A 16652-nucleotide genomic window follows, 5' to 3' on the forward strand; every position below is an offset into this window, starting at 1 on the left:
CTTGAATATACACTCAGTGGCCACTTTAAGTTTAGGAGTGGAACTGGGTGTGGTCTTCTGCGGTAGCCCATCCATTTAAAGGTTCGACAAATTGTGCATTCAGAGATATTGTGCATACTACTATTCTAACATGATTATTTGAGTTACTGTCACCTTCCTGTCATATTCAACCACTCCGGCCATTCTCTTCTGATCTCTCATGAAGAAGGTTCCTTTTTTTGTTTTTTGCACAATTCTTTGTCAGCTTTAGACACTGTTCATGAAAATCCCAGATCAGCAGTTTCTGAAATACTCAAACTACCCCGTCTGGCACTAACAGTCATTCCACTTAGATAAAAATTTTTTCCTCCATTCTGATATTTGGTCTGAACAACAACTGAAGCTCTCGACCATGTCTACGTGTCATCACTTTATGTATTGAGCTGCTGCCACATAATTGGTTGATATTTACATAATAACCAGGTATACTTAATAAACTGGCCACTCAGGGTATAAGGTGACATAAACCATTGAAGTAACAGAAAATTGAAAGTTTTTCAGTTCTTTTAATTGTGATTTGCCTTCTGTTGTCTCCATATTCATGATTTATTTTACTTAACATTGTGAATAATTCCACTGGGATAAAATTGTACTGATCCTGTTATCTGTTAATTAGACTCAACTCTTTGGACCTTTTCTCTCTGCTACTTGCATAGCAGCACCAACAGTAGTATTCTGGTTATTTTTTTCACTTTGACAGGTATTAATGGCACCGCTGGATTTTAAAGTTTATCTGGTATCATAACAGTAATCTCTGTATCGTCAAGTATTTGCTCCATTTTAGCATTGTCGATTGGTAGAGTTGTGTTGTAATACACCTACCTTTTTGGCTGATGAAGTTAATTTACTTGGATATCATCTGGCAGAGGGTCGTCTTTCTGGTAACCTTGTGATGAATGTATTGTGCAGATTAGTTGCAGAAGATTAGTTATATATAGCACATCACATCTTTATTAATCTCTTTACTTATTTTGCATTCTTGTGGTACAGTTTAGCATAAATCATATTTTCAGTGTCTTTGTTTTTGGAAATAGAATTATTCTGTATTTGGTTGTAGGTATTTGAATTGTATTCCAAAATTGCTCACAATTGAGTTCTGCCTTTAGGTGAAGTTCTTCAACCAAAATACAGTGACTGTTACCAGAAACACTAGTAATCCATGCTTTTTTTTTACTATTCTCTGGATTTTAGAAAAAGAACTACCATCTCAAATATTTTGGAATTTCTGCTTAACCATATAACAATTACAGCATGGAAACAGGCCATCTCGGCCCTTCTAGTCCGTGCCGAACGCTTACTCTCGCCTAGTCCCACCGACCTGCACTCAGCCCATAACCCTCCATTCCTTTCCTGTCCATGTAGCTGTCCAATTTAACTTTAAATGACAACATCGAACCTTCCTCAACCACGTCTGGAAGCTTGTTCCACATAGCTACCACTCTCTGAGTAAAGAAGTTCCCCCTCATGTTACCCCTAAACTTTTGCCCTTTAACTCTCAACTCATGTCCTCTTGTTGGAATCTCCCCTACTCTCAATGGAAAAAGCCTATCCATGTCAACTCTATCTATCCCCCTCATAATTTTAAATACCTCTATCAAGTCCCCCCTCAACCTTCTATGTTCCAAAGAATAAAGACCCGACTTGTTCAACCTTTCTCTGTACCTTTGGTGATGAAACCCAGGTAACATTCTAGTAAATCTTCTCTTTACTCTCTCTATTTTGTTGACATCTTTCCTATAATTTGGTGATCAGAACTGTACACAGTACTCCAAATTTGGCCTCACCAATGCCTTGTACAATTTCAACATTACATCCCAACTCCTATACTCAGTGCTCTGATTTATAAAGGCCAGCATACTAAAAGCTTTCTTCACCACCCTATCCACATGAGATTCCACCTTCAGGGAACTATGCACCATTATTCCTCGATCCCTCTGTTAGTAACTTTCTTGATTGTGCTAATGTAAGTCATCCTGAAACCAGATTCTGTCCTTGGCTTAATCACACTAGAACAATTCTTTGTAGCATTCTGTTTACATGCATCTTGTTCTCCATTATTATGGAAAATGCTTTGGTTTGCCATCCACTATGCATTCTGACTTGTATTTAAGCATTGTTTCCCCAGTATAATTTTTAGCACATCTGCTTATTTAACTATATTTTGAAATTGAATTGTGATTCTGTGAGGGATGCCATTATTTTCTTTACCTGCAAGATTCTGTCATTTCTGTAATTTTTCTTTTGGACTTGCTGTATTTATATAACCAGCATTTTGGTATCCCCTCTATAACTCATTAAAGTTTAAAGTGATAATGGAGCCATCAGTCGAATCCATTAAGGTGTTCCAAATTATCTATATTCACTTTAAACTTCAGGGGACAAAATAGTTAAACTATCTGTAGAGTAACCTACCTTTCAAATTGTCTACTCACACAGGAAGGCAGAAAAATGCCAATGGTTCAAGCGAAATAAGACTAATCGGCGATGTTGCACATCTCTTCGTATTGTAGGTAGTAAGCTTAATTTTGCAATGTGCCTCTTAACACTTTTATGGCACAGAGGAAAGAATATAATCAGGTGAACAATGGTTTGTCTTTTTAAGTATTTTGTAAAGTTACTTTCATTTTTGTTTCCACAGTGAATTGAGTGACAGAAAATGGCAGCAGAAACACAGACACTTAACTTTGGACCTGAGTGGTAAGAAATCTTATTATTTTGTAGTTAGTTCATTTTTAATGCTAGAAACATTACTTACCTGGTTTGTGTTGGTCTTAAGGGAAAATTACTTTATATAAGGAACTGTGCTAGACTTTTGATAGTAAAATGTTTACTTTGACAACATTGAATGCATTCAACTTGGAGCAGACAATTAGTTTAGATTGTCAGTGTGCCACCTGGAGAATGTAATGTTTGAGAGATCTCTATTCTGTAGAGGGCATGTCACTGAGTGGCCTTTAGCTTCTCAATTGCTAACATGGGTCCTATGCTTTTGTAGGTGCCAGAATCAAATAACTGGTGTAGCATTTAAGTGAAAGCACTGAAGTACATGTGTTGTTCTCAACATACCAAGTTGTTCAGAATGTGGGGGTTTAGAAGTAAAACAAAATACTTTTCTAAATCTTCAATAGAAGTAACTTGCAGATATGGGATTCAATTGAATAAATCGGACTTTTCAGCGTATTTGATGAATTGACCTGCCCATTAATTGACAATGTGAATGAATTGACAATGCAGAAATATAAGAATTTTTAAGAAACCTGTATCGATCAATCTAATTAAAATGTGCTGTAGATCTTTGATTGAAATAATTTTGAGTAAGAATTCCATGTCATTGTAAACTACATTAATTTTTCCCACCACTTGAAGTTGATTATTTTTAATATATTTGCCTCTTAATTTTTCTACCCCAATATTGATTCTTTCAATAATTCATCATGGACTTTTAATATTCTGTCATGTTACTAAACCCAGAGAAAAATTTTCTGAGATGTGCCTTTTTTTCCCAATGTCTGATTTCCACAAAACCAGGACACTATGGTCGTAAGCATTTCTCTGGCTGTGCACTGATTGTAATTCATAACAAGTTTGTTGCATCAATAAAATGGCAAATTTAAAAAAATGAGTTCACATTAAAATCTGGTTGGAATGTTTGAATGATGAAATGTAGCACAGAAGATGATCTTCAGTCTCATAAAAATAACGGGGTCTCATGTAATAAAACCTTAATAGAAAGAATGCAAATTAGTCTATTGTTTTATGTAACCCTAATCAAAATTCAAACACCCAAAACAGCTAAAAAAAAGAGAACATGACATGCACTGCATAAATTTCAACGTAGAACATAGCCACCATTCATATGACATCAAATGAGTACAGAAGAGATACCTGTTAAAGTTCCATTAATTCCATTAATTTTAGTTCACGTTTTGGAAAATTTGTGATGTATTGTAGTGCACTTTGTGGCCCTAATAACTGACTTGGAGATATCTAAGCCCTGGGATGCAAAATAACCTGTTTTAGGTGTCAAGTGCCTTTTAATTTCTGTTACTCACATTAAGGTGAAGTAGTTTTATTCAGTGCTGAAAGAAGTATTTCTCATCTTAGTTTGTATGAATAAATTACAAAAGAAGTCTTTAGGGATTTTACAGGGACAAACAAAAATGTGTAAATGAGGTTTGAAAATCCCCCTTTTTGTAAAAGTACTGCTTCATGATCATTGGAATCACATGGATTTTTGATGTAGGATACAAACCAAATAACTAATCTGAGCCAACAACACACTGATTGCATTATTCAGATTATTATTTAATTAGTGGGGAAGGTTTTTTGCATCCTATTCTCCAAATGAATGCTTTTAATTTGAACAAAGCGCAATACTATTATTGGTGTTTTGTGATACTAATTTTACTAATGCTGATTTCAGTGGTTAAGAGTGGTTAGAGTTCTAATGTGAACCAAGTCACCAGAGAGACACTGCAGCTAGTGGTTATAGAAATGTTTTATTCAACAAAAACAAGCAGGAGGCATCACTCTTGGAGGAAGAGGCCTCCTGACCCAATATTGCATGCCATTTTTATATGCTAAAGAACAAAGGTGACAGCAGGACAATTCTATAGTTACACTATATCTACAATGCTTCCTTTGAATTACTTATAGTTTTAACACACCACCTTATTTGCATCCACACTCCAGACACTCATTGTCCTGAAAGGCTTCCCCTTTATCCTTAAACTGTGACCCCTCGTTCTGGACTTCATCAGCATCGGGAACAATCTTCCTGCATCTAGCCTGTCCAATCCCTTTAGGATCTTATACGTTTCAATCAGATCCCCCCTCAATCTTCTAAATTCCAGCAAATATAAACCTAGACGATCCAGTCTTTAATCATATGAAAGTCCTGCCATCCCAGGAATCAATCTGCTGAACGTTCTTTATATTCCCTCTATAGCATGAATGTCTTTCCTCAGATTAGGGGACCAAAACTGCACACAATACTCCAGGTGTGGTCTCACCAAGGCCTTGTACAACTGCAGTAGTACCTCCCTGCTCCTGTACTTGAATCCTCTTGCTATAAATGCCAGCATACCATTCGCCTTTTTCACCGCCTGCTGTACCTGCATGCCCACTTTCAATGACTGGTGTACAATGACATCCAGGTCTCGTTGCAGCTCCCCTTTTCCTAATCGGCCACCATTCAGATAATAATCTGGTTTCCTGTTTTTGCCACCAAAGTGGATAACCTCACATTTGTCCACATTAAATTGCATCTGCTATGAATTTGCCCACTCACCTAACCTATCCAAGTCACCCTGCATCCTGTTAGCATCCTCCTCACAACTAACACTGCTGCCCAGCTTTGTGTCATCCGCAAACTTGGAGATGCTGCATTTAATTCCCTCGTCTAAGTCATTAATATATATTGTAAACAACTGGGGTCCCAGCACTGAGCCTTGCGGTACCCCACTAGTCACTGCCTGCCATTCTGAAAAGGTCCCGTTTATTCCCACTCTTTGCTTCCTGTCTGCCAACCAATTCTCTGTTCTGAAAGGTCGCTGCCCTATTCTGAGGCTGTGTCCTCCGGTCTTGGACTCTCCCACCATAGTAAACATTCTCTCCACATTCACACTATCAAGGCCTTTCATGATTCGATAGGTTTCAATTAGATCACCCCACAATCTTCTGAATTCTAGTGAATACAGGCCCGCAGCCATCACTCTTCATATGACAACCATTCAATCCTGGAATCATTTTCGTGAATCTCCTTTGAACCCTTATCAGTTTTGGCACATCCAGCTCACAATGGCCCAAATATGCTCACGATATTCCAAATGAGGCCTCACCAGAGCTTTATAAAGTCTCATCATTACGTCCTTGCTTTTATATTCTAGTCCTCTTGAAATGAATGTTAACATCACATTTGCCTTCCTCTCCACAGACTCAACCTGCAAATTAACCTTTAGGGAATCCTACTTAAGGATTCCCTTTGCACTTCAGTTTTTGTATTTTCTCTCCATTTAGAAAATAGTCAACCCTGTCATTTCTTCTACCAAAGTGCATACCGTACAGTTTGCGAAACTGTATTCCATCTGCCATTTGTTTGCCCATTCTTCTAATCTGTTGTAAGTCTTTCTGTAGCCTCTCTACTTCCTCAAACCTACCTGTCTTCATATTGTCTGCAAACTTTGCAACAAAGCCATAAATTCCATCATCCAAATCATTGGCATATAACATAAAAAGAATGGGTCTCAACATGGACACCTGTGGAATACCAGCAGCCAGCCTCAAAAGGCTCCCATTATTCCCACCTTTTTGCCTCCTGTTCAGCAGCCTCAGGTGTGGCACCTTGTTAAAGGCCTTCTGAAAATCCAAGTATACAGCATCAAGTGATTTTCCTTTGTCTATCGTGTTTGTTACTCCTTCAAAGAATTCCAACAGATTTGTCAGGCAAGGCTTTCCTTTGAGGAAGCCATGCTGACTATGGCCTATTTTATCACATGCTTCAAAGTACCTTGAGACATTATCCTTAGTAATCAACTCCAACATCTTCCCAACTACTGAGGTCAGACTAATTGGCCTATTGTTTCCGTTCTTCTGCCTGTGTTCCTTCTTGAAGAAATTTTCTGGAACTATTCCAGAATCTAGTCGTTCTTGATAATTACTAATGCCTCCACAATCTCTTCAGCCACCTCTTTCAGAACTCTGGGGTATATACCATCTGGTCCAGGTGACTTATCCACCTTCAGATCCTTCAATTTCCCAGGAACCTTCTCTCTATCTATGGTAACTTTACACACTTCATACTCCCTGACATCTGGAACTTCCACCATACTACTAGTGTGTTTCGCAGTGAAGACTGATGCAAAATACTTATTCAGTTCATCTGCCATTTTGTTGTCCCCCATTGCTATCTCTCCAGCATCATTTTCCGGTTGTCCAATATCCACCCTCTCATCTCTTTTACACTTTATCTATCTGAAGAAACTTTTGGTATCCTCTTTCATATTATTGGCTTGCTTACTTTCATATTCCATCTTTACCATAATGACTTTCTTAGTTGCCTGCTGTTGATTTTTAAAAGCTTCCTAATCCTCCAACTTCCCACCAATTATTGTTCAATTATCCCGGACCCTGGCACCTGGTGGGCAGCAAACCATCTGGGAATCCTGCCCATGCAACCCCCTGTCTATTCTTGTCTCTTTCTTCCCCTTCTCTTCTGAGGCACAGAGGCAGACTGTATTCCAGAGAGCTGACCACTGTGACTCTCCTCTGTTAAGTCACCCTCCCCTCACCCCACAGAATTGTTGAGTGGGATGGCCATAGGGGTACTATGCACTAGTTCTTAACTCCTTTCCCCTTCTTGAATGTCACCCAATTTCCTGTGTCCTGCACCTTGGGTGTAACTGCTCTCTATAAGTCCTATCTATTACCCTTTTAGCCTCCCAAATGATCCAGAGTTCATCCAGTTCCAGCTCTAACTCCTTAATCATAGTTTGTTAGATGCTGCAGCTGGATGCAGTTCTTGCAGTTGTAGTTGTCAGGGACACTGGAGGTCTCCCTGCTTTCCCACATCCTGCAAGGGGAGTATTTCACTATTCTACCTGGCATCTCTACTGTCCTAGCTGAGCTGATATTTAAAAAAAAAGAGGAAAAAAAACTTGAGCCTTTCTTTCTCTTGCTTTCCCTGTGTGAAGCCTCTTTTCCCAGAAACCTCAAAGAGCTACAACCTCCAGATGAGCACTCTTAAGTCCACTCAGACGATGGTCACTGTGCTTGCCCCTGTCTTCCCTTAATTTGCTCTTCCCAGATGCCAACTGGTCACTGGTGAAAGCTGTATTACTCTGCCACGACCTGTTGCTGCCTTTTATCCTCGGGCAGTGGACCTGATTGAAGTCCTCTCTTCTCCAAACTTCCAATGTCTGGATTGGTCGCTAGTCAAAGCTTTATTATCAGCTTGACTGGTCTCAATAATACACCAACAGTTTTGTCTTTAAAATCACATCATAATTGATTACATTAGAAATAAAGTTGAAGTGATCTGAAAAAAGTTGTATTTACAATTATGAAAAGGTTTTGACACAGAATTTATTAAAATCAGACTAATCGGAAAAGCTAAGAAATGGTTCTGTCCATTAAAGTAAATAAGCAGACAGTATTTAATAAAGTAAATAAGCAGGCAGGCATTGTATATGGCTTATCAGTGGCGTCAACAGAGCTTTACCAAGAGGGATTTCTCACAGGTCGGCGGCGGTTATTTAAAAAGGGAGCTTCAAGAGCGTTTGTCCATTGTACATCGCCTATCAGTGGCTATAACCGAAGCACCAATTGTGAGTTAGATAGCAGAGAAGGTTCAGGCATAAAGGGTGACACTGCCTAGCAGAGCGGTCATCAAAGGTGAGGTTATCGATGGAGTGAACTGAGGTAGAGTGGTAGGGCTTTGGCTCATTCAGGCTTCGGCAATAATGGTCGAGGTGAGGTAAGTTACCTGTGAAGAATAGAAACAGGAAGTATGTCTGTAAGGGCAGTGTTCTGTACTAGTTGTCAGATGTGGGAAGACCAGGAGACTCCCAGCCTCCCGGACTGTCACATCTGCATCAGGTGCGTCAAGCTTCAGCTCCTTGGGGACTGTGTTAGGGAACTGGAGATGCAGCTCGATGACCTTCGTCTGGTTAGGGCAAGTGAGGAGGTGATAAAGAGGAGCTATAGGCAAGTAGTCACACTGCTGCGGGGAGACAGTTATGTGGGTAACAGGAGAGAGAAGGGCAAGAGTCAGATACTAGAGAGTACCCCTGTGGTTGTCCCCCTTAACAATAAATACTCCTGTTTGAGTACTGTTTGGGAGGGGGGGCGGTGGAACGGCCTACTTGGGGGAAGCTACAGTGGCTGCACCCCTGGCACAGGGTCTGGCCCTGTGGCTAAGAAGGGTAAAGAAAGGAAGAAGGCAGCAGTAATAGGGGACTCCATAGTTAGGGGGTCAGACAGGCAAGTCTCTGGATGCAGGAAAGAAACATGGATGGTAGTTTGCCTCCCAGGTGCCAGGGTCCGGGATGCTTCTGATCGCATCCACAATATCCTGAAGTGGGAAGGTGAAGAGCCAGAGGTAGTGGTACATATTGGTACCAATGACGTAGGAAGGAAAAGGGAGGAGGTCCTGAAAAACAGACTACAGGGAGTTAGGAAGGAAGTTGAGAAGCAGGACCTCAAAGGTAGTAATCTCAGGATTACTGCCAGTGCCATGCGACAGTGAGTATAGGAATAGAGTGAGGTGGAGGATAAATGCGTGGCTGAGGGATTGGAGCAGGGGGCAGGGAGTCAGATTTCTAGATCATTGGGTCTTCTTTTGGGGCAAGTATGACCTGTACAAAAAGGATGGGTTGCACTTGAATCTGAGGGGGACCAATATCCTGGCAGGGAGGTTTGCTAAGGCTATTAGGGAGAGTTTAAGCTAGAATTGCTGGGGGGTGTGGGAACCGAACTGAAGAGGCGGAGGAAGGGGCGGTTGGCTCACAAATAGAGAAAGCTTGTAGACAGTGCAAGAGGGAGGATAGGCAGGTGATAGAGAAGGGATAGGCTCAGACCGATGGTTTGAGATGTGTATTTTAATGCAAGAAGCATCATGAACAAAGTGGTTGAGCTTATAGTGTGGATCAGTACTTGGAGCTCTGATGTTGTGACCATTACAGTGAGTTCGATGGTTCGGGCAGGAATGGTTACTTGGAGTGCCAGGCTTTAGATGTTTCAGAAAGGACAGGGAGGGAGGCAAAAGAGGTGGGGCTTGGCACTGCTGATCAGAGATGGTGTCACGACTGCAGAGAAGGAGGAAGTTATGGAGGGATTGTCCACTGATTCTCTGTGGGTGGAAGTTAGGGACAGGAAGGGGGTCAACTCTTCTGGGTGTTTTTTATAGACCACCCAATAGCAACAGGGACATCGAGGAGCAGATAGGGAGGCAGATTCTGGAAAGGTGTAATAATAACACCTTTCATGATGGGAGATTTTAATTTCCCAAATATTGATTGGTATCTCCCTGGAGCATAGGGTTTAGATGGGGTGGAGTTTGTTAGGTGTGTTCAAAAAAGGTTTCCTGACACAATATGCAGATAAGCCTACAAGAGGAGAGGTGCTTGATCCGGTATTGGGAAATGAACCTGGTCAGGTGTCAGATCTCTCAGTGGGAGAGCATTTTGGAGATGGTGATCACAATTCTATCTCCTTTACCATAGCATTGGAAAAGGACAGGAACAGACAAGTTGGAAAAGTATTTAATTGGAGTAAGGGGAAATATGAAGCTCTCAGGCGGGAACTTGGAACCATACATTGGGAACAAATTTTCTCAGGGAAATGTACAGCAGAAATGTGATAAATGTTCAGGGGATATTTGCGTAGAGTTCTGCACAGGTATGTTCCAATGAGACAAGGAAAGGACAGTAGGGTACAGGAACCGTGGTATACAAAGGCTGTTGAAAATCTAGTCAGGAAAAAAAGGCTTACGAAAGGGTCAAAAAACTAGGTAATTATAGCGATCTAGGAGATTATAAGGCTAAATGGAAGGAGTTTAAAAATGAAATTAGGAGAGCCAGAAGGGGCCATGAGAACGCCTTGGCGAGCAGGATTAAAGAAAACCTGAAAGCATTCTACAAGTATGTGAAGAGCAAGAGGATAAAATGTGAGAGAATAGGACCAATCAAGTGTGACAGTGGAGAAGTGTCTATGGAACCAGAGGAGATAGCTTGGGTGCTTAATGAATACTTTGCTTCAGTATTCACTACGGAAAAGGATCTTGGCGATTGCAGGGATGACTTACCAGTGGATTGAAAAGCTTGAGCGTATAGACATTAAGAAGGAGGATACGCTGGAGCTTTTGGAAAGCATCAAGTTGGATAAGTCACTGGGACTGGACGGAATGTACTACAGGCTACTGTGGGAGGTAAGGGAGGAGATTGCTGAGCCTCTGACAATAATCTTTGCTTCATCAGTGGGATCAGGGGAGGTTCCGGAGGATTAGAGGGTTGCAGATGTTGTTCCCTTATTCAAGAAAGAGAGTAGAGATAGCCAGGAAATTATAGACAAGTGAGTCTTATTTCAGTGGTTGGTAAGATGGAGAAGATCCTGAGAGGCAGGATTTATGAACATTTGGAGAGGCATATCATGATTAGGAATAGTCAGCATGGCATTGTGAAACGCGGGTCGTGCTTGACGAGCCTGATTTAATTTTTTGAGGATGTGACTAAACACGTTGACGAAGGTAGAGCAGTAGATGTACTGTGTATGGATATCAGCTGGGGATTTGATAGGGTACCCCATGGAAGGCTTATTGAGAAAGTAAGGAGGCATGGGATCCAAGGAGACCTTGCTTTGTGGATCCAGAATTGGCTTCCCCACAGAAGGCAAGAGTGGTTGTAGACAGGTCATATTCTGCATGGAGGTCAGTGACCAGTGGTGTGCTTCAGGGATCTGTTCTGGGACCCCTTCTCTTCATGATTTTTATAAATGACCTGGATGAGGAAGTGGAGGGATGGGTTAGTAAGTTTGCTGGTGACACAAAGGTTGGGGGTGTTTTGGATGGTATGGAGGGCTGTCAGAGGTTACAGCAGGACATTGATAGAAACATAGAAACATAGAAAATAGGTGCAGGAGTAGGCCATTCGGCCCTTCGAGCCTGCACCGCCATTTATTATGATCATGGCTGATCATCCAACTCAGAACCCCGCCCCAGCCTTCCCTCCATACCCCCTGACCCCTGTAGCCACAAGGGCCATATCTAACTCCCTCTTAAACATAGCCAATGAACTGGCATCAACAGTTTCCTGTGGCAGAGAATTCCACAGATTCACCACTCTCTGTGTGAAGAAGTTTTTCCTAATCTCGGTCCTAAAAGGCTTCCCCTCTATCCTCAAACTGTGACCCCTCGTTCTGGACTTCCCCAACATCGGGAACAATCTTCCTGCATCTAGCCTGTCCAATCCCTTTAGAGTCTTATACGTTTCAATCAGATCCCCCCTCAATCTTCTAAATTCCAACGAGTACAAGCCCAGTTCATCCAGTCTTTCTTCATATGAAAGTCCTGCCATCCCAGGAATAAATCTGGTGAACCTTCTTTGTACTCCCTCTATGGCAAAGATGTCTTTCCTCAGATTAGGGGACCAAAACTGCACACAATACTCCAGGTGTGGTCTCACCAAGGCCTTGTACAACTGCAGTAGTACCTCCCTGCTCCTGTACTCGAATCCTCTCGCTATAAATGCCAGCATATCATTCGCCTTTTTCACCGCCTGCTGTACCTGCATGCCCACTTTCAATGACTGGTGTATAATGACACCCAGGTCTCGTTGCACCTCCCCTTTTCCTAATCGGCCAGCATTGAGATAATAATCTGTTTTCCTATTTTTGCCACCAAAGTGGATAACTTCACATTTATCCACATTAAATTGCATCTGCCATGAGTTTGCCCACTCACCCAACCTATCCAAGTCACCCTGCATCCTCTTAGCATCCTCCTCACTGCTAACACTGCCACCCAGCTTCGTGTCATCCGCAAACTTGGAGATGCTGCATTTAATTCCCTCATCCAAGTCATTAATATATATTGTAAACAACTGGGGTCCCAGCACTGAGCCTTGCAGTACCCCACTAGTCACCGCCTGCCATTCTGAAAAGGTCCCGTTTATTCCCACTCTTTGCTTCCTGTCTGCTAACCAATTCTCCACCCACACCAATACCTTACCCCCAATACCGTGTGCTTTAAGTTTGCACACTAATCTCCTGTGTGGGACCTTGTCAAAAGCCTTTTGAAAATCCAAATATACCACATCCACTGGTTCTCCCCTATCCACTCTACTAGTTACATCCTCAAAAAATTCTATGAGATTCGTCAGACATGATTTTCCTTTCACAAATCCATGCTGACTTTGTCCAATCATTTCACCGCTTTCCAAATGTTCTGTTATCACATCCTTGATAACTGACTCCAGCAGTTTCCCCACCACCGACGTTAGGCTAACCGGTCTATAATTCCCCGGTTTCTCTCTCCCTCCTTTTTTAAAAAGTGGGGTTACATTAGCCACCCTCCAATCCTCAGGAACTAGTCCAGAATCTAACGAGTTTTGAAAAATTATCACTAATGCATCCACTATTTCTTGGGCTACTTCCTTAAGCACTCTAGGATGCAGACCATCTGGCCCTGGGGATTTATCTGCCTTCAATCCCTTCAATTTACCTAACACCACTTCCCTACTAACATGTATTTCACTCAGTACCTCCATCTCACTGGACCCTCTGTCCCTTACTATTTCTGGAAGATTATTTATGTCCTCCTTAGTGAAGACAGAACCAAAGTAATTATTCAATTGGTCTGCCATGTCCTTGCTCCCCATAATCAATTCACCTGTTTCTGTCTGCAGGGGACCTACATTTGTCTTTACCAGTCTTTTCCTTTTTACATATCTATAAAAGCTTTTACAGTCTGTTTTTATGTTCCCTGCCAGTTTTCTCTCATAATCTTTTTTCCCCTTCCTAATTAAGCCCTTTGTCCTCCTCTGCTGAACTCTGAATTTCTCCCAGTCCTCAGGTGAGCCACTTTCTCTGGCTAATTTGTATGCTACTTCTTTGGAATTGATAGTATCCCTAATTTCTCTTGTCAGCCACGGGTGCACTACCTTCCTTGATTTATTCTTTTGCCAAACTGGGATGAACAATTGTTGTAGTTCATCCATGCAACCTTTAAATGCTTGCCATTGCATATCCACCGTCAATCCTTTAAGTGTCATTTGCCAGTCTATCTTAGCTACTTCACGTCTCATACCTTCAAAGTTACCCCTCTTTAAGTTCAGAACCTTTGTTTCTGAATTAACTATGTCACTCTCCATCTTAATGAAGAATTCCAGCATATTATGGTCACTCTTACCCAAGGGGCCTCTCACGACAAGATCGCTAATTAACCCTTCCTCATTGCTCAAAACCCAGTCCAGAATAGCCTGCAGAATAGGACACAAAACTGGGCTGAGAAGTGGCAGATGGAGTTCAACCCAGATAAGTGTGAGATGGTTCATTTTGGTAGGTCAGATATGATGGCAGAATATAGTATTAATAGAAACATAGAAAATAGGTGCAAGAGTAGACCATTCGGCCTTCGAGCCTGCACCGCCATTCAGTACGATCATGGCTGATCATCCAACTCAGGACCCTGTACCTGCCTTATCTCCATACCCCCTGATCCCTTTAGCCACAAGGGCCATATCTAACTCCCTCTTAAATATAGCCAGTGAACTGGCCTCAACTGTTTCTTGTGGCAGAGAATTCCACAGATTCACCATTCTCTGTGTGAAGAAGTTTTTCCTCATCTCAGTCCTAAAAGGCTTCCCCTTTATCCTCAAACTGTGACCCCTCGTTCTGGACTTCCCCAACATCGGGAACAATCTTCCTGCATCTAGCCTGTCCAATCCCTCTAGAATTTTATACGTTTCAATCAGATCCCCCCCCCCATCTTCTAAATTCCAGAGAATATAAGCCTAGTTGATCCAGTCTTTCATCATATGAAAGTCCTGCCATCCCAGGAATCAATCTGCTGAACCTTCTTTGTACTCCCTCTATAGCATGAATGGCTTTCCTCAGATTAGGGGACCAAAACTGCACACAATACTCCAGGTGTGGTCTCACCAAGGCCTTGTACAACTGCAGTAGTACCTCCCTGCTCCTGTACTCGAATCCTCTTGCTATGAATGCCAGCATACCATTTGCTTTTTTCACCGCCTGCTGTACCTGCATGCCCACTTTCAATGACTGGTGTACAATGACATCCAGGTCTCATTGCAGCTCCCCTTTTCCTAATCGGCCAGCATTCATCTGTTTTCCTATTCTTGCCACCAAAGTGGATAACCTGACATTTATCCACATTAAATTGTATCTGCCGTGAATTTGCCCACTCACCTAACCTATCCAAGTCACCCTGCATCCTCTTAGCATCCTCCTCACAGCTAACACTGCCGCCCAGCTTTGTGTCATTCGCAAACTTGGAGATGCTGCGCTTAATTCCCTCGTCTAAGTCATTAATATATATTGTAAACAACTGGGGTCCCAGCACTGAGCCTTGCGGTACCCCACTAGTCACTGCCTGCCATTCCGAAAAGGTCCTATTTTTTCCCACTCTTTGCTTCCTGTCTGCCAACCAATTCTCTGTTCTAAAAGGTCGCTGCTCTATTCTGAGGCTGTGTCCTCTGGTCTTGGACTCTCCCACCATAGTAAGCATTCTCTCCACATTCATACTATCAAGGCCTTTCACGATTCGATAATTTACAATTAGGTCACCCCACAATCTTCACTAATGCATCCACTATTTCTTGGACTACTTCCTTAAGCACTCTGGGATGCTTAGACTCTTAGCAGTATGGAGGATCAGAGCAATCTTGGGGTCTGAGTCCATAGGATACTCAAAGCTGCTGCGCAGCTTGACTCTGTGGTTAAGAAGGCATACAGTGCATTGGCCTTCATCAACAGTGGGATTGAGTTTAAGAGCCAAGAGGTTATGTTACAACTATCTCGGACCCTGGTCAGACCCCGCTTGGACAAGTGTTCTCAGTCTGGTCACCTCACTACAGGGAGGATTTGGAAACTATAGAAAGGGTGCAGAGGAGATTTACAAGGATGTTGCTGGATTGGGGAGCATACCTTATGAGAATCGGTTGAGTGAACTCGGCCTTTTCTCCTTGGAGCGACGGAGGATAACAGGTGACCTGTTAGAGGTGTCTATAAGATGATCAGAGGCATTGATCATGTGGATAGTCAGAGGCTTTTTCTCAGGGCTGAAATGGCTAACATGAGAGGGCACAGTTTTAAGGTGCGTGGAAGTAGGTACAGAGGAGATGTCAGGGTTAAGTTGTTTACGCAGAAAGAGGTGAGTGCGTGGAATAGGCTGCAAGTGACGGTGGTGGAGGCGGATACGATAGGATCTTTTAAGAGACTGCTGGATAGGTACATGGAGCTTAGAAAAATAGAGGGCTATGGGTAACATTCAGTAATTTCTGAAGTAAGTAGATGTTCGGCTCTGTATTGTGCTCTGAAGGCCCTGTATTGTGCTATAGGTTTTCTATGTTTCTATGTATTATTATTTAAGACAGTTGTTGAGGACCAAAAAGATAACCTGTTTGTGAGGTCTGAGGATATTGGCATGGTTCTTGATACCATGATGTCAAGGTCTTTCATTGGAAACTTAGTGGGGTGGGTGGGTGGGAAGCTGCTGATGCAGTTAAGTAGTGTGATATTGAAAGTGTTCATAGAGGAAGCATTATTGAGTTAAGCATTTGTGACAGGTCTACTACGTGAAGTAAATCTAAGCAGTTACAAGAAGCAAGGGTGGAAATCAGGGAGCCTCTAATCTTCAATTTCAAACCTGTCTGAGTATGGGAATGGTGTCAGAAAGTCAGAAGACTTCTCAGATGTTGTACCATTGTTTAGTATGTGAAGGAGTGATTTGCCAACTTGGGAAAATCTGAGGTAACAGTCAGTATAAGCCTTTATTTGGAAGGGTGCAGGTGAAGATTGATAAAGGAAAATTGTTTTTAACCTGTGATTTTTTAATTGAGTAAGCAACAAGGAGGGTTGATGAGGTGTAAGGGTTTTAT

General features: G+C 42.1%; 1 protein-coding gene across 3 annotated transcripts in view; it reads left to right on the plus strand.

Moving 5' to 3' along the window:
- LOC134345393 (GRB10-interacting GYF protein 2-like) overlaps window positions 1-16652 on the plus strand; it is a 194989-nt gene that overhangs the window by 6512 nt on the left and 171825 nt on the right. For all 3 annotated transcript variants that reach the window (XM_063045984.1, XM_063045986.1, XM_063045985.1), the window contains exon 2: window positions 2678-2736. In XM_063045984.1, coding sequence (XP_062902054.1) covers window positions 2696-2736 — 41 coding nt within the window. In that variant the 5' untranslated portion in view covers window positions 2678-2695. The remainder of the gene's footprint in view (window positions 1-2677; window positions 2737-16652) is intronic.

Source organism: Mobula hypostoma, chromosome 4, assembly GCF_963921235.1.
Source record: "Mobula hypostoma chromosome 4, sMobHyp1.1, whole genome shotgun sequence".
Taxonomy (NCBI): Eukaryota; Metazoa; Chordata; class Chondrichthyes; order Myliobatiformes; family Myliobatidae; genus Mobula; species Mobula hypostoma.